Source organism: Crocuta crocuta, unplaced genomic scaffold (assembly GCF_008692635.1).
Source record: "Crocuta crocuta isolate KB4526 unplaced genomic scaffold, BGI_CrCroc_1.0 scaffold26, whole genome shotgun sequence".
Taxonomy (NCBI): Eukaryota; Metazoa; Chordata; class Mammalia; order Carnivora; family Hyaenidae; genus Crocuta; species Crocuta crocuta.
The window spans coordinates 12,158,691-12,175,124 of record NW_027532249.1 but is presented as its reverse complement, the minus strand read 5'-3'; the positions used below and the strand labels follow the sequence as shown (position 1 = coordinate 12,175,124).

General features: G+C 33.6%; 1 protein-coding gene across 1 annotated transcript in view; it reads right to left on the bottom strand.

Annotated features, from left to right (window-relative positions):
* Window positions 1-16,434, bottom strand: part of THOC1 (THO complex subunit 1) — a 50,664-nt gene that overhangs the window by 20,262 nt on the left and 13,968 nt on the right. The window contains exons 8-11 of the mRNA XM_077778210.1: window positions 13,128-13,210; window positions 10,698-10,771; window positions 5,167-5,275; window positions 3,159-3,290 (exon numbers count right to left, since the gene is read on the bottom strand). Of these exons, the coding sequence (XP_077634336.1) occupies window positions 3,159-3,290; window positions 5,167-5,275; window positions 10,698-10,771; window positions 13,128-13,210 (398 nt within the window). The remainder of the gene's footprint in view (window positions 1-3,158; window positions 3,291-5,166; window positions 5,276-10,697; window positions 10,772-13,127; window positions 13,211-16,434) is intronic.

Sequence of the window (16,434 nt, the reverse complement as noted above, 5' to 3'; positions counted from 1 at the left end):
ATGGCCCACCCTTGCTATGTCATTAGCCAGAGTAATAGAAACAATCATTTCAGTTATTAATAGAAATTAATAATTATTAATAATTAATAACATTAAATGTTAGCTCCTCTAGAAATGACTATTCTCATTTCATTTTATGGCACTACACAGTCATGATTTACATGAAAGCATAAAGTCAATATATTCATAAATGTAAACAGTTTTTTGAAAAAATGTACTTTGATGAGGGCAGTGATTACTACCACTTGGACAGAACATACAGTGGTGAATGGAGACTGTTACAAAAGCACTCATTTTCTATTCCAACATGGAGATTTCTTTGAAAGTATGTAATCTTACTGTTTTCTATTATTAAAATGTTCCTGGAAATGTTATTTATACAATAAGCTTCAGTAACATCCAGAGTTTCAAAACAGTTGCTATATCCTGAAAAATGTAACCTGTAGCTCCTAAAACTATACACAACTCTTACTGGTTGTTTTATTGTGGAAGTTTTTTGCCCCAATATTATTTAAATAGACATTTCAACTTTCTGAAAAGTATGCTTTTAGGAAGATTCTTTTTTAAAGCTAGAAGAGCTCTGGGATTTTCTTCCCCTCTTCTAAATAGGGTGAAATAAAAATTTTGAATTCTTTATTCAACCAAAACTTTTATATGTTTTAATTAATTAATGTGGCCAGATTAAAAAAAAAAATACAATCTGATAATCTGTTTTAAATCTGTTTATACGTGGTATTATTGATATATTTGAACTTATTTCTACCTTCCTTTTTGCTTTTTTCTCCCTTCCTGCCATTAGTTAGGTTTATAAAATAGTCTAAATGTCTTCCTGCGCCCTTTTTACCTCTTTGCTGTTTAAGAACTACAGGTAGTTTTCTTTTGGTGGTTACTCTTTTAATATATACAATGAAGTCTATAGTTATTTAGTATTTCTTTCTTCCTCTGAAAGATTTTAAGAACTGAGGTATATGCCTAAATCATTCATTAAACATCTGTTTTCCCTTCCCATAATGTCATCTAGTTTAAATTCCACATTAAAAAATTTTTTAAATCATTTTTTATGACATTTTTGTTTTTAATCAATAAGTTGACTGTCGTATTTTTCAATTTTTTGTGGCCACCACTGCTTTTGGTATCCCACTACTTTCTTATGGGTTCAATTTCCTTCTTCCTGGAGAATACCCGTTAGTAGGTTTTCAAAAAGAAGGTCTTAGAGTAGTTTTCCTGGTCGTTCAATGAAAATATCCATTTTGTCCACAGTCTTGAGTGCATTTAGCTGGGTATAAAATTCTAGATTGACAGGTTTCCTCCCCTCCTTAGTGCTATATTTCACCACTGTCTTCTGGTATCTGTTAGAAATTGGCTAACAGTCAAATAGCTGTTCCTTTCTAGTATATTTGTCTTTTTTCCCTTTTAGTGGCCTTTAAGGTTTTCTCTTTATTTTTGCAGTTATAGCATGATGTACTGAAGTATGGATTTAACTTTATTTGTAGCTCACATTTAATCTTAGAACTTGGTATTACCTTCAATTCTTTTCAATATAGTTTTCCTACCATTCCCTCTATTTTGTTCTTTAATATTTGCCTGAATTTCTCAGTCAACTACACATTGGTCTCCACTGCTCTTTCACGTTAACAAAAAAAAAAATCCTGTCTCTGTTTTCTGGGTAAACTTTTCAACATTACCTTCCATTCACTAGTTCTCTTTTCATCTATGTTCAATCTACAGTTTAATTTTGTATGTTCTGCTTTGGTTTTGATGATTGCATTTTTCATTTCTAAGTCTCAATTAGTTGTCATATTGAACCATTCTGTTTCATTTCTGCCTGTTTCAGTTTCACAATTTTTTATTTATTCTAAATGGATGCTATATTATCAATTATCTCTTAGATTATCCAAAACATGTATTTTTAAAGTCACCATCAAGCTGTGTATATGGAATAAATACACGTGTATCCAATAGTTGATTTGGTTGGTGATATTTCCTAGTACTGAATTTCTTTATAAATTTTGTAATTCATACTATACTTTAATTATAATTTATCAGAGTGATAAGTTATATGAGAAGATACAGAATGAGAAGCTTTTGTTTTGGAATGTTTGTTTACTTTCCCTTCTTTCTGTGTACATCCTTTCCTGTCTAGGAGTTTAACATTTGATTCCACAACGGCCCCTGGAACTAAGTCTGAAAAGAGCCTTAAGATGAATTCCTGGAGCAACTACTTTATTAGTAATATTGATGATATCATAAATCTAACACAGAGCAAGCAGACATAAAGCTTGACACAAAGCTGTGTGACACAAGCCTCCTATGAATCCACTGCCCTTGGCAGAATATTATTAATATTTTGTCTTAGCTTCTTTTTAAAAGTGGGTAAACTTCCACCTAAGTTCCTGGCTTTAAGCAGTGAATCTGGCTCTGGCTCCTGGTCCCACATGAAACATATCTGGTGTCTACCATTTGTAGCCAAACTCCTGGGTACCACCACCTGCTTGGGATAAGAGTCCAGCAGCCCTGAGACTTCAGTTTCATTCAGGCTACTTGATATTTCTGGTCCATTAAGTTATTAATCTTATTTCTGGAATCCCAGCTTTGTCTTTTGGTTTTCTCCTTTTATACTTCATCTGTCATTTTTATGTGTTGGGAGCAAAGGGAATGAGTCAAAACATACATTTAATGTGCCACCTTGACTGGAAAACTTACATAATCCCTTAGCATTATATGTGTAGTCAAATGCTCTACCCCTGAGCTATACCCCCTTAGCACTGCATTTGAAGAAAATTTACTTATTAAGCTGTACAAATAAGATTACCAGAGAATGTTTAAACTCCTTATTTGTACTGAAGGGACAAACTAATTACAAAATATTATCTTCATAAATGCAAATTAAATCCTAACTTGAGGTCCAAAATATATGCACTTGAAAGTAATTAAATTGCAAAGTAAGTCTACAAAACAGAAAATGCAGAACAACTTCTTTTACCTCTGAAATCAAATTAGTCTTACTTGTGCAAGGAAGACACAAGATTCTCAAATACTTACCAGCTTTAACCAAAAATAAAGTAAGAAACATTTCTATTAAACTTAAAAACAAGATCAGCTAAAGAGAAAAAAATGTTCAGTACTTATTATGCTCAGTGAAAAAGAAAAATTTGTACCTTTTCACTTGTTAAAAATTTTGCAAAATATACATGTTCTCCTCCTGCTTTTAATTCTTCCATCTTTTTCCTGGAGGCCTGAGTATCATCTAATTTATAACTCTTAAAAACAGCTAGAACTTCTTCAGAATACTGCAAAGTAAAAATACCAATTAGTTTTATTTGGCATTGTGGCCCAATAATTTTTTAAGTGCTTTTCTATATCAAAATACCTAGAATTTACTCATAGTTAACCATGAATGCAAATTGTAAAGCACATTAAACAAGAAAAACCATAATGGGAAAATGGGAGTAAAACTACTTGTTATGAGATTTCATCGTATTGTAAAAGTTGGAACAAATCCTCTACTCCTAAGAAATAGCACTTCTTATGTAGTTTGTGTAAGGGGCAAACAGAGAAAGTAATGCTTTGAGAGTATACAGAAATTTACCAGTGAGAAGAGCTATTTAACCAGCTGTAGAAAAAACTGAAGCATTTCTTGTGTAACACTGTGACCAAATAAGACAATGATGTCGAATCCTATCCAGTAACAATTCCGGATGATTTCTCACTCACTATTTAATCTGAACAAACACCATGCCACTTTTAAGAGCTACCTATTTACCTTGGATACTACAACCAAAAAGGACAACTGATCTCTAAGCAGCCTAGAAAAAGAAATACCGAGAATTCTTACAAAATAAAGGCGAGCCATTTTTTTTCTGATTGTTAAGTATATTAGGTTAACCTTTAAAAAAATTTTTTTTTCAAGTTAATTTTGAGAGGGAGAAAGAAAGAGCACCTGTGCAAGCAGGGGAGGGGCAGAGAGGGAAGAGAGAGAACCCTAAGCAGGTTCTGCATTGCCAGTGCAGAGCCTGACATGGGGCTTGAACTTGTGAACCATGACATCATAATCTGAGCCCAAATCAAGAGTCCAATGCTTAACCAACTGAGTCACCCAGGTGCTCCAACTTAAAAAAACTTTTTAAGATTTTATTTTTAAGTAATCTTTACACTCAAAGTGGGGTAAACTTACAACCCTGAGATCAAGAGTTGCATGCTCTATTGAGCCAGCAAGGCACCCCTAAGCTTATTAACCTTAAAAACAAAACTGCCAGTTATTTTACCAGCAAAAGAAATGGGTTTATTTGGGGATAGCTGAGAATTGCAATCCAGGACAAACAAACTACCACAAAACCAGACACAAATTGGGAGAACAAAGGAGAAGAATGCTCTTTTACAGAAGAAAAGAGGAGTTGTGAGGGGCTGTTATAAACTAAAAGTTCACTGGAGTAAACTAGGAGTTCAAAGTATAGTGTCTTCTCATTGACTAAGCTGTCATTATCTCTCATTGGCTGGGCTGTTGCTGGGAAATGAAGACATCTTCATGCTGCTGGGACAGTAAGAGTATCCACTGGAAAGGTCCATGTCTTCCAGTTGGGTCTGCAAGGAGTTTCCCCCTGCTGGCTTCCTGATTCCTCCATTCTAAATGAGGTTTCCTTTTATTAATTTTCACAGGCTATAAGGCTCATATGGTCTCAGTCACACTATTCAAGTCTGCCATTAGAGCACACAAACAGCCACAAGTAATACATAAATGAATGAGTGTGGCTGTGTGCCAATATAACTGCCTATGAAAACAGGCAGAAAGCTGGATCTGGCCCATGCCATAGTTTGCAACCCTTGTTCTAACAGGATACTTGAAATAATTTTGTGGAAAGTAAAGATAACAATTTTGCAAAAAGTCATCAATTTGTGTTGTATTATAATACTATGTAAAAAACAAACAAACAAACCCCACGGCTGTAATTAACTTTTAAATCCCTAAGTCATTTATAAACAACTCCACAAAATCAGTGGTTTAAATACTAATTTAGAATTTAGCTTCTGCATTACATTATAAAATAGGTATAAAAACCTAAGAGATAAAATTATATAATAAAAAGTATGCTGGACAAGAGTCAAATTTTGCCTCTGCCATTAGCTGTAAAACACTGAGCTTTCAGCAGTATGTGACTGGCAACTCACCTTAAGAAAAGTTTTCCATGAAATCTTCTCATAGCATTGCACAGGGTTCCTGAAGTAATCCTGAAGTGACCAGAATTTTCGATACAGGTTGTAATCAATTGGAATGGAGCTAATAAAATAAATGTTATATTAAATAAATCATTTAAAATTTTTTAGAACTATCTAAGTGCTCCTAACTTTTTTTTTTAATGTTTTATTTATTTCTAGGAGAGAGAGAGAGAGACAGTGTGAGCAGGGGAGGGTCAGAGAGAGAGGGAGTCACAGACTGAAACAGGCTCCAGGCTCTGAGCTGGCAGTCAGCACAGAGCCCGACGCGGGGCTCGAACTCACGAACCGCGAGACCATGACCCAAGCAAAAGTCGGACGCTTAACCGACTAAGCCACCCAGGCGCCCCAAAGTGCTCCTAACTTTTAAGTCATAAACCCCTTTAAGAAGTTGATGATAGCTAAAGCCCATTTGCCCAGAAAGTGCACATTCATACTCTATAAACTTTTAAAAAACAATTTCAGGGGGTTCATAGACCCTAACAGACCCACTTTACAGCAGTGGAACACCTGAATTTTGGCCCAATACATGATTATTCAGAATTAAAGACTTTGTTTCCTAACTTCTCTTGCAGCTAGGTGGCCATGTGGTTAACTTCTAGCTATTTGGGAGTAGGCGTCATACGTGCAATTTTTGGGCCATGGTTTTTTTTTTTTTTTTATCATTTTCCTATTTCTCTTTCTGCTGGCCATAATGCAGACATGATGATGAGCTCCATGGACTATAGGGAAAAAAGCAAACACCAAGATATGGTGGGACAAGAAGTTAGGAGGAACACAGGTAGGTCCCTAGACAATCTCCCTGAGAAGTGATATTCTACCAGCTCTGAACTTCCTGTTTCCAGACTTTTACGTAAGAAAGAAATCAACTTCCATGTTTTTTAAACTAATGTCATCTTGAACCTATGCTAAAAGACATGGCATCAGACAAGTACATATCAACTCAGTATTACAAAAGTAGGCCCCTTTTTTGGGTGTTTTTATTATGGCATTACTAATTCAACCTTTCATTTGTTACAGATCTGCAGTGTCAATACACATTATTTTAATTTTTAAATTTACAAAAATTATGCTATGTTTTCATTTTAAAAGTTAAACACTTCAAACTTTTTATCTGAGAGATTTTTGTTTTTTAACAAAATCCTCCAATTCATTCAAAACAGCCATTACATAATGTAAAAAATACTTGAGGTAGTAACTATTTCATATCCTTAAATATCCACACAAATTTTCAACATCACCTCTATAAAATTAGGTTTGTTTCTAAACACAGTTGTGTACTACCTTACCCCATTCTTTCTAAATAAACCTTAATAAATTGAACCTATGGATTATAGTTAGTATTTTCTCTAAGCTTCATGGCCATACAAATATTTCAAGGAAGATTCTAATTTTATGTGAAGAACAGGAAGGGTTACTTAGTGATCCACAAAATACAATTATCTGAAGAGTCTTGCATTCTCTATTCTGGCCAATAATAGGAAGTAAGTTAATCTTTTGCTCTTCATCTTTGAGATGGATATATTCAAAATTACTTGTTCAATGACAAGGGGTAACAGAGACAATATTATAGTGCATTTTTAAGGATTATGGTGAAATAAAAATGAGTATAATTTTTATTATGTACTTTAAGAAGTTTTTGTGGGGGGAGGGTAATATTTAAAGACTGAAAAGTGTCTTACTTCCTTTGTGTATAAGATTAGAGTAGAAAAGTAAAAAATAATTTGCTAGTGTAAACATCAGTTTTCTAAAAAAATGTCTGAAAAGACATTAGTTTTCTAAAAATGAAGAAGGGAAAAGTATTTTAGCAAAACATATGGAAGCACATTTGATGAAGATTCTCACCATAGTACTCTAATTCATGATTAAGATTACAAACTACAAGTCAGTATCATAAAATACTTGTCTAAAGAATTTCAGTAAATTTGTATCTATTGGCACATTAATTAAAACAACCACATACATTAACAACAGATCACTTATCTTACATTCACACTTCTGATAACTGTCTGAAACAAAGCTGTGAACTTGGAAAATATTGAAAAAGCCCTTGGTCTGCAAGGAAACAGCAGTCACAAAGTACATGCACTTCATTTTACAAACGAGGCTTGAAATTATGTTTGAATTATGCTTACCCAGATCACAATGGCTTTGAATTATGTATAAAGGTTAATAATTTAGGAAGCCAGCTAATTTTGATAAAAGAATGCTAACTTGGTAGAGTGACTACTATTATTTAAAATATGTGGAACCTGGGGTGCCTGTAGGCTCAGTTGGTTGAGCATCTAACTTCAGCTCAGGCCATGATCTCCTGGTTCACGACTTCAAGCCCCACGTCTGAGCTGCTGACAGCTCAGAGCCTGGAGCCTGCTTCTGCTTCTGTGTGTGTGTGTGTCTCTCTCTCTGCCCCCCCCGCTTGTGCTCTGTCTCTCTCTCTCTCTCTCAAAAATAAATAAAAACATTAAAAAATTAGAATCTGCATTTAAAGAAAATAAAATATGCGGATCTTGCTTTTCAAATCAATAGTGAAGAATACTAACTTTTAATTGACCAAAATCCAGCTCCTACCAAAAGTTTTATCAAGAACCAGCAGTGTTCAAAAGAATCTAATGGACTTGTTAACTTTGATTCTTTCTACATTCTTTCCTAGTAACAACTCTGAAAACAGGAAAATGATCTGAATATCAACTGACATCAGTTGTTTTCTATAACTGAAGCAATTTCATTGACTTACAAGATTATTAGTCTGGGTTTTCTACAGATAAAGTTTTAAAAAAAAGCTACAAAAGGAGCATTTTCCAAAGTGTGCAAGTAAATTATAAAAGGAAAAGTCATGTATAAAATAAATTATTTATACTCATGAAATAATACTATAACCAGTTAATAAAGGTTTTTGAAACAAAACTGCTTTTGAAGATTTTATAGTTTTATATATAGTTATATGCACACACACATAATGTTACTCAGTTACCACATATAAGAATATAATAAACACCTCTTGAAATGTAGTACAAGTTTGCTCTTAAGAAATAGGAGACAACATCTAATCAGAGAATGGGAATTATGTAACCATCGTATGTTCCTTTATTGTTTCAGTTGCCAGACACCTTACATCTTAATTTAATGCTTGATACCAACAACAATCTTATTCCAAGTTGCTAATTATAATCTCCTATTGTAAAAGCTTCTGATCTCTCTTTCATTTTTAGTTGGTCTGGTATTTGTTTGAGGTGCTTCATAGCAGAAATTTTAAAGTAGTATTAATTAATATATGACTAAGACATTTTTACAGTTGAGGCACTAAAATTTAAAAAAATCCTCTCCTCTGAAAGTTCCATTCCATTTTCTCCCTCTCTTTTCCTTCATGGCTAAACTTGAAAGAGTGGTCTACACTCAATGTCAGCATTTCCTTACTTTCATGTTTTGACCCACTGCAATTTGCCTTCTAACTTCACCATTCCACAGATACTTTTGGATTCTATACTTCTCCACACAAAGCAAATGTAACTTCTTATTTTATATGCAAACCATAACAAATTAGAGGTGAGAGTTACTACCTAAAATAGAATGTTCTGTAACTTGACATATTTTTTTAAATGGTGAGCTGATGATTTTATAGAATGTTATACTGACATTTTAATACAAAATTTTTTATTGGTATATTTAGCTAAATCTGAAATGAACTTCATACTGTAGATATGTGGGTAATGTGTTCTTTGTATATTACAGTGCTTAAGATAATCTGGTGATACAGTTGGTCACAAAGTAATTCCCAAGTCTCTTCCTCCATTCAAAAAATAGTGAAGGGGATTAAAAGGTATAAACTTGCAGTTTTAAAATAATTCAGTCACTGGGATATAAAGTATATCATAAGGAATATAGTCAACAATATTGTAACAACTTTGTATGGTTGACAGAGGATAGCTAGATTTATCCTGGTGATCACTTCATAATGTATATAAATGTTGAATCACTATGTATGCACCTGAAACTAATGTAATATTGTTTGTCAACTACATTTCAATGAAAAAAAAAAGGGTTAAAAAATATGATTGTGACAGCCTGAGAGGCAGCTGAGCACTGAATCCTAGTTAAGTGATTTTCTTGTGTCTGGGACTACTTCAGCAACATAACCAAAGGGGATACAGGCTGAGTTTAACTAGACAAAACTACACTGGACAGTTTGTCTTTGGGGGCTCTTTTTACATTTCAGGCTCCTGTTATGCTGGAGACTACTACCCCTTATGCTCATTGTTCTGGCCAGACCCCAAAAGTATACCATCCATAATGTCCATGAACAAACAGATCTCTTAAAAAACAAAACAAAATAAAACCCAAACACAACTATAGCTAATAATACTGAACACTGTTCTAAATTTTCCATATATCATTATAGATAACATCAATAAGTATGACAACAAGGATAACTACTGTGTATTTTTTTAAGTATAATTTATTGTCAAATTGGTTTCCTAACTACTGTGTATCTTAATAGACCATGTCCAAGCAGCATCTTCATTAATACTCTCAATTAGCAGGTAGGTGGCATTACTACATTTTAAAGACACTGAAACTGAGTTGCAGGAAGTTAAGTATCTTGCTTAAGGTTATACGGCTAGGATTGGAATTAAGGCACACTACTTTCAATGCTTCTTTGGAGATTCATGTTTGAATTTGAAATCTGGCATGCCAGCAATGTGTCTCCCTGTGTGGATACTGAAAACTCTTCTTAATCTTCTGGAAATTAATTTCAATTGATATCTTTTGTCACTTGCAGATACCTGGAAGTGAAAGTTTTCCTTCATATTTCCCTTTTCTCTTCCTCATTGTTTCTAACCAGCATTAGGAAGAAATAATTTGGAAAGAAAGTAAAGAGTTAGCACATGAGATAAGAAACAAGAGATGGGGCAGGAGAAGAGGGAAAGGTTTCTTATTCCTCCTACTTCATTAAAAAGTCAGGCCATTATCCATAGGCCCTAGATCCACAAAGTTAAATGGAAGAAAAAAGAGGAATGCCTAAGTTGCCCACTGTTGACTTTCCAAATTTCAGGCTTTTGCATAAAGTAGGCCATGTAAATAATGAATGTCTACATGCAATTTAGAAACCAACTAAAAAGCCTATTAGTGATTTAAAATTTATAACTTTAAGTAATATACATAAAAATTACAAATAAATCTATTTATTTGGAAATAAATAATTTGGAAAGCAGGATTTACTTATCTACACCTTGATGGTAGCTACTGAGTATAAACACTGTTCCAAGCACTTTCCATATATCACTATACATAACATCAATAAGTATGGTGATCAACAGGATAACTACTGTGTATCTTAATGGATCATGTCCAACCATCATCTCCTCTAATCTCCTCTAATGCAGATAGGTGGCATTACTATATTTTGAAGACACGGTAACTGTGTCTTAGTGCTTAGTCATTAAGGTGTTAGCTTTGTAAACCAAGAAATCTGAACTCTGAAAACTTACCAAGTTGTTGGAGCTTCATCATCTCCCATTTCACCTTCCTCAACATCCATTCCTTCTTCTCTATCCTCAGTATGCTAAATTTAAAAACATGGATAGCCTGTCATGAGGCAGTTGTCAGACAGAAGGCAAATGCTGGATGGAATAACATCATTTACACACTGCTAGACACTGTTAGAAGTCTAGTCACACTTCTGTCTAAACCTACAGTTAATCTTTAAGGCAATAGGTATTCTATGTGACAGGGATCTGAAAACTCAAAAGCAGTATGACAATGATATAAGATAGTTTTGAAGATAAAGTTTTAAAACAGTATTTCTTCATACATGGTCTACAGATTCTCTCTGGGAATAAAGGATTTATGGCTAAATACATTTTAGAAATCTATATAATGACCTTTTAGAGAATTGAGAAGACCTTTAATACATTAAGGACTCTAAGAATCACAGTAAAGAACTCAAAGTGTATTTAAGTAGTTTTGTCCCCAACTTTAATTTGACCACAGAAATCCTCCCCCAACCGCACAGAAAACTCTTATTACTGAGGAAATACTTTAGGGTATGCTGAGTGTCTAGCTCTAAGCTAAGAAAATCAAAATAAGAAGTTTATAGGAAATAGTTCAAGAAGTACTAAAAGATATATAAAGATGAGAGACAAGATTTTGAAAAATCTTAAGTCAACATCACTTCCAAATTGATAATAATTACATTTTAAGGAAAAAATTACATAAGGTAATCTAATTTACAGTGAGATATTAGTTATATCTAATTAATTTTTAAGCTTTATATAATTTGTTCTTAAATGAAGAATAGGTGCTCAATGTCCAGAAATTTGCCAGGATTCTGGACTGTCTTCTGGACATATCACAAATAATCTTAAAAGGGCCAGTGGTTCAGTTAATTAAGCAGCTGACTCTTGGTTTCAGCTCAGGGCATGATCTCATGGTTTGTGAATTTGAGCCCCACACTGGGCCCTGCACTGACAGCATGGAGCCCACTTGGGATTCTCTCCCTCCCTCCCTCTCTGCCCCACCCCGCTCATACTCTCTCTGTCTCTCAAAAATAAACTTTTTTTAAAAAAAAGCTAAAAAGAAACCTTTAAAAATAAAGTTGATTATAACTGACGTCTTTTTAAAAAAAATCAGTGGGCAAATGATGGATATTTAACAAATGGTTCTGAAGATACTTGGAAAAATAAAATTATAATTCAACTTATTCCATACTCCAACACTCGTGCTGGATTAAAGATTTAAAAAGAAAAATTAAATCATAAAAGCATCAAAGAAAACAAAGGGACTTATATAATCTGTGGAGTAGAAAAGCCTTTAGCATTGACACAAGGCCAGAAACAATAAAACAAAAGACCACCAAACGTTAATATATCTAAATTTAAAAGTTATACACAGCAAAGTCACCATAAATAAAGTTGTAAGAAAAACAGTTAACTGAAAAAAACAAAAAACAAAATGATAGGCAAAGAATTAGTAATATTCTATATGAGTAGAACTATACATCAGTAAGAAAAAGACATTTCAACAGTAAAATGGGCAAATGGCATGAATAGGTAATTCTCTTGCTCACTGCTTCTAACTGGCACAGAAAAATAAATTTCAATAAACATTCAGTAAGTCCCTTGACTTCATTAATAACCAAGGCAATGCAGGTTAAAACAACGAAGATTTACTTTTTAAGTATATTATCAATTAAGCAAAGATTTTTAAGACTTGGTAATACCCAGGGTTGGTGTGTGGCTGTGGACAGGCAGCATTCTTTATGTGTCACTAGGTATTAATGGGTACTACCTGTCTGAGAAGTAACTGAGCGCAGCTATCAAAGTTTGATATATACATATATTTTGACACAGCAATTTCACCTTTTGTAATTTATCCCTAAAGAGACACCTACATTATTTAGCAATGATATATACAAATCTATTGACTGTAATGCTGTTAACAATTTTCCACTATTAAAAATCATCTAAATGTCCACTGAGAGCACTGTAATATATATCCACTTGAAAGACTTACTATAAACCGTTAAAACAGACACAGATCCAAATGTACTGATGCAGAAATGCATCCATTTTATACTGTTAAAACAAAAAAATAAATTTCAGAAAAAGTATGTATTATATGATCTCATTTTTGGAATAAAACTACATACACACACACACACACACACACACAGTAAGTCCTATTAAGTACAGACAGAGAATGCTAAGAGTGGTTATCTTTGGGCCTTGGATTATGGGGTAACCATACTTTCTATTTTAAATATTTCTATTTTGTTTGTATTTTTTACACAGAACACATATTATTTCTATAAATTAGAAATAAGGGCTTTAAAAATTTTGGCGACTTAGAAGACCCATTCACAGGAGTTCTCTTAGTAACAACCTTATAAACATGTTTGTTAAATTTCGTTACAGCCTCACCTTCTGACCCAGGGTGCTTTCCTGCTCATTGGTATTGAAAACAGTGACATTTTCCAGATTAAACTGACTCTGCAAGTTAAGACCTATTAAAAAGAAAAAAAAAAAAGATTTTCAGAGCACCACCAAACACCTAAACTTGTTTAAGAATAACTTTGTTGTCACATAACCAAAACACATAAAATGAGAAATCCACAATTAAACAAAAGATCAAGTCAGAAATAAGACCACACTTGGTTTTCAAATCCTTTCTAAAATTCATTTCTTTAAGGGGGCCTTTAGAGTATCCAGAATTCTACATACATTATAACACATATAGTTGTCTTTGTTATTAGTGAAAAATCTAGAACAATTTTACAGAGTGCAATATGTAGTAATCTATAATTTTGCTAAAGCACAAACAAAAATCGTATTAAACAAGTGAGAGTGTATAACAACATACATAGTAAATATGCTGCAGTTAATGGGAGCCAGGTTTCTCACTGTCAAAGAAAGAACTTATAAAAAAATAAAAGGAATATTGGTGCTGGATTAAACTCAGAAGTGTCAGTATGATCTCATACTGGCTTTTGTTGTTGGTCATTTAAAAATACATACATGGGTATATACAGAAGTAAATATAGACGTGTACGCATATAGATCTTTCCTAAGTCTGTCCACCAAGAGAACCCAGAAGCAGGGATACTCCTAGCATACCTAAGGCCCAGATCCTTGCTTCTAAATACCATTCTTAAATAAAAGGAATCAGGCTCTTTGGAGAAGTGGGTGATTTCTAGGGTTGGGATAGGGAAAACGCAAGATGAACGCTATTTTCTCATAACAGGAAAACATGAAAGAGCTCCCTCCAATGGGCAAAACCAGAACAGTATGAGTAAGAAACTATCCTATAGGATTATAACCCAGACAGTAAAATATCCACAAATTTACACTGAAACAGATGATTGCATTAATAAGTAAATAAGGGACAAGAGACAACTCTTCCACATGGAAGAATCCCAAGTAATACACGTAGAAGGAATAAAAAGAAATAGAAAACTACCACCGGACAACCTAAAAATCATTGCTATAGGCAAATTCACTGATGAATAGTAAAATTACCTTTCACTGGGTAAAGGTCTAAGGAGAAAAAGGGCAGGTGCACAGCCTCAAAGTATTTCCCTTCAAACATTAATTACAAAGGTAAAAACAGTAATTTAGCAACAAAAAAATATGGTGACCAAGGATAATGCCACCAGTAACAGTATGTATCAACATTATGTTGAAATGATGCACTGAGAAAGGCACATCACCAGTTGTGGTCTTCCCCTAAATCCATATCCTCAATCTAATTACAAAAAAATTAAGACAAACTTAAATTGAAGGATATTCTGCAAAATACCTGATCAGTACTCTTCAAAAGTATCAAAGTCATGAAAAAAATAAGAATTGTCACTGATTGGGGAGAGTAAAGCAACGTAGCAACTAAATGCAACATGAGATCCTGAGTGGGATCCTTGAACAGGAAAAAGAAAAATAGTGATGAAATTGGTAAAAACCAAATAAAGTCTATGTTAACAATAGACTACTACTGTACCAATGTTGATTTTTTAGTTTTGGTAACTGTATTTGTGATCATGTTAGAGGCTAATATGAGGGGAAGGTTGTTATTCAGGTACTCTCTCTGTTATCTTTGCAATCTTCTTTAAGTCTCAAGTTATTTTAATACAATAGTGAAAGTAAAAAAAAAAAAAACCTATGCTAATCAAGTCATTAGGCTAGTGAATTAATCTGGTTGCCCATTTGGCACTGACTACTTAAATTTTGTTTGTCTATTTTCTATTTATTATTCAATACTTAATTCTCATTAAATCAGTAATTTCAGTCATACTTCACTACATGCTAAATTACATGTTAAATTGGCTTTCTGAAGGTCTTGGGATACACTCTAGTGAATGTCAAGCATCTACAAATGTTTAAAATAGATACTATGAGAAAATATCTCCAAATGCCAACCTCCCTTATATTAGAGTAGATTAATTATAAACAGGTTTTTCCTTCGTTTTCCAAATTTCTGAAAAAGGTTACTTTTATAATTTAAAAATTAAATCTAAAAACATCATTTATTAAAAGATGTATAATGTTTAAAGCTGTGTATTAGCAATATATTATTAGTCTTTCAACCTGTCAATAAGAGAAAAAAAGAATGGTTTTTCTATGTCTTGTCAATTTAGTAATGCTGTACATTGAAAGAAAGGTCTAAAATGTTCTTTAAAAAATAATGAGATCTACAAATAGAGAAAGGGGATTAAGAGTACGCTTATCTTGGGTGCCTGGGTAGCTTAGTCAGTTAAGCATCTTCTGACTTTGGCTCAGGTCATGATCTCATGATTTGTGAGCCTGCATGGGATTCTCTCTCTCTCTCTCTCTCTCTCTCTCTCTCCTTCTCTTTCTCTCTCTCCCACTAGCACACCCTCTCTCTCTCTCTCAAAATAAAATAAACATTTTAAAAAATTAATAAAAGAAAGAGTATGCTTATCCTCATGAGCACTAACACAGAGAATTACTGAATCATTATGTCATACACTTGAAACTAACATAACACTGTATGTTAACTATACTTCAATTATAAAAAAGAAAAATAGAAAAAAGAATTGCAACAAATACATTTGAAATTCTAATTATTTTTGTTTTATTTGAGAGAGAGAGAGATTGGGGAAGACAGATGTGGGAAGTTGAGACAGAGGGAGAAGGGCAGGAGAAGAGAGGGGGAGAGGGGCAGGCGGGGAGAGGGGCAGGGTGAGAGAGAATCTTGAGCAGGTTCCACACTCAGCATGGAGTCTGATGTGAGGCTTGATCCCACAACCCTGGGATCATGACCTGAGCTGAAATCAAGAGTTGGATGCTCAACTGTCTGAGCCACCCAGGCATCCCAATACATTTGAAATTTTAGATAATACTCACAAATATCCAGGAAAAAAAAAGTAACCAAAACTGTCTCAAGAACAAATGAAAAGTCTGAATGGTCCTAAATCTATTATGTAAATCAAATCCATAGTTTAAAACATTCCCCACGAAATTCTATTGTGGCTAACTGCTTCCCTTGTAAATCTTACCAAACATTCAAGAAAGAAATAATACACAATTACCCCAACTCTTCACAAAAAGAAGAAAAATGGGAAAACTGAAAATTCATTTTATGAATCTGGTACAAATATTTAATAACATCATTATAGGGAAGGAAATTTACAGGCCACTCTCTTTCCTAAACTAAATTCGCATTATCTCTACAAAAATTAACATTCCTAATCCACCTATATATTAAGAGGAGGCC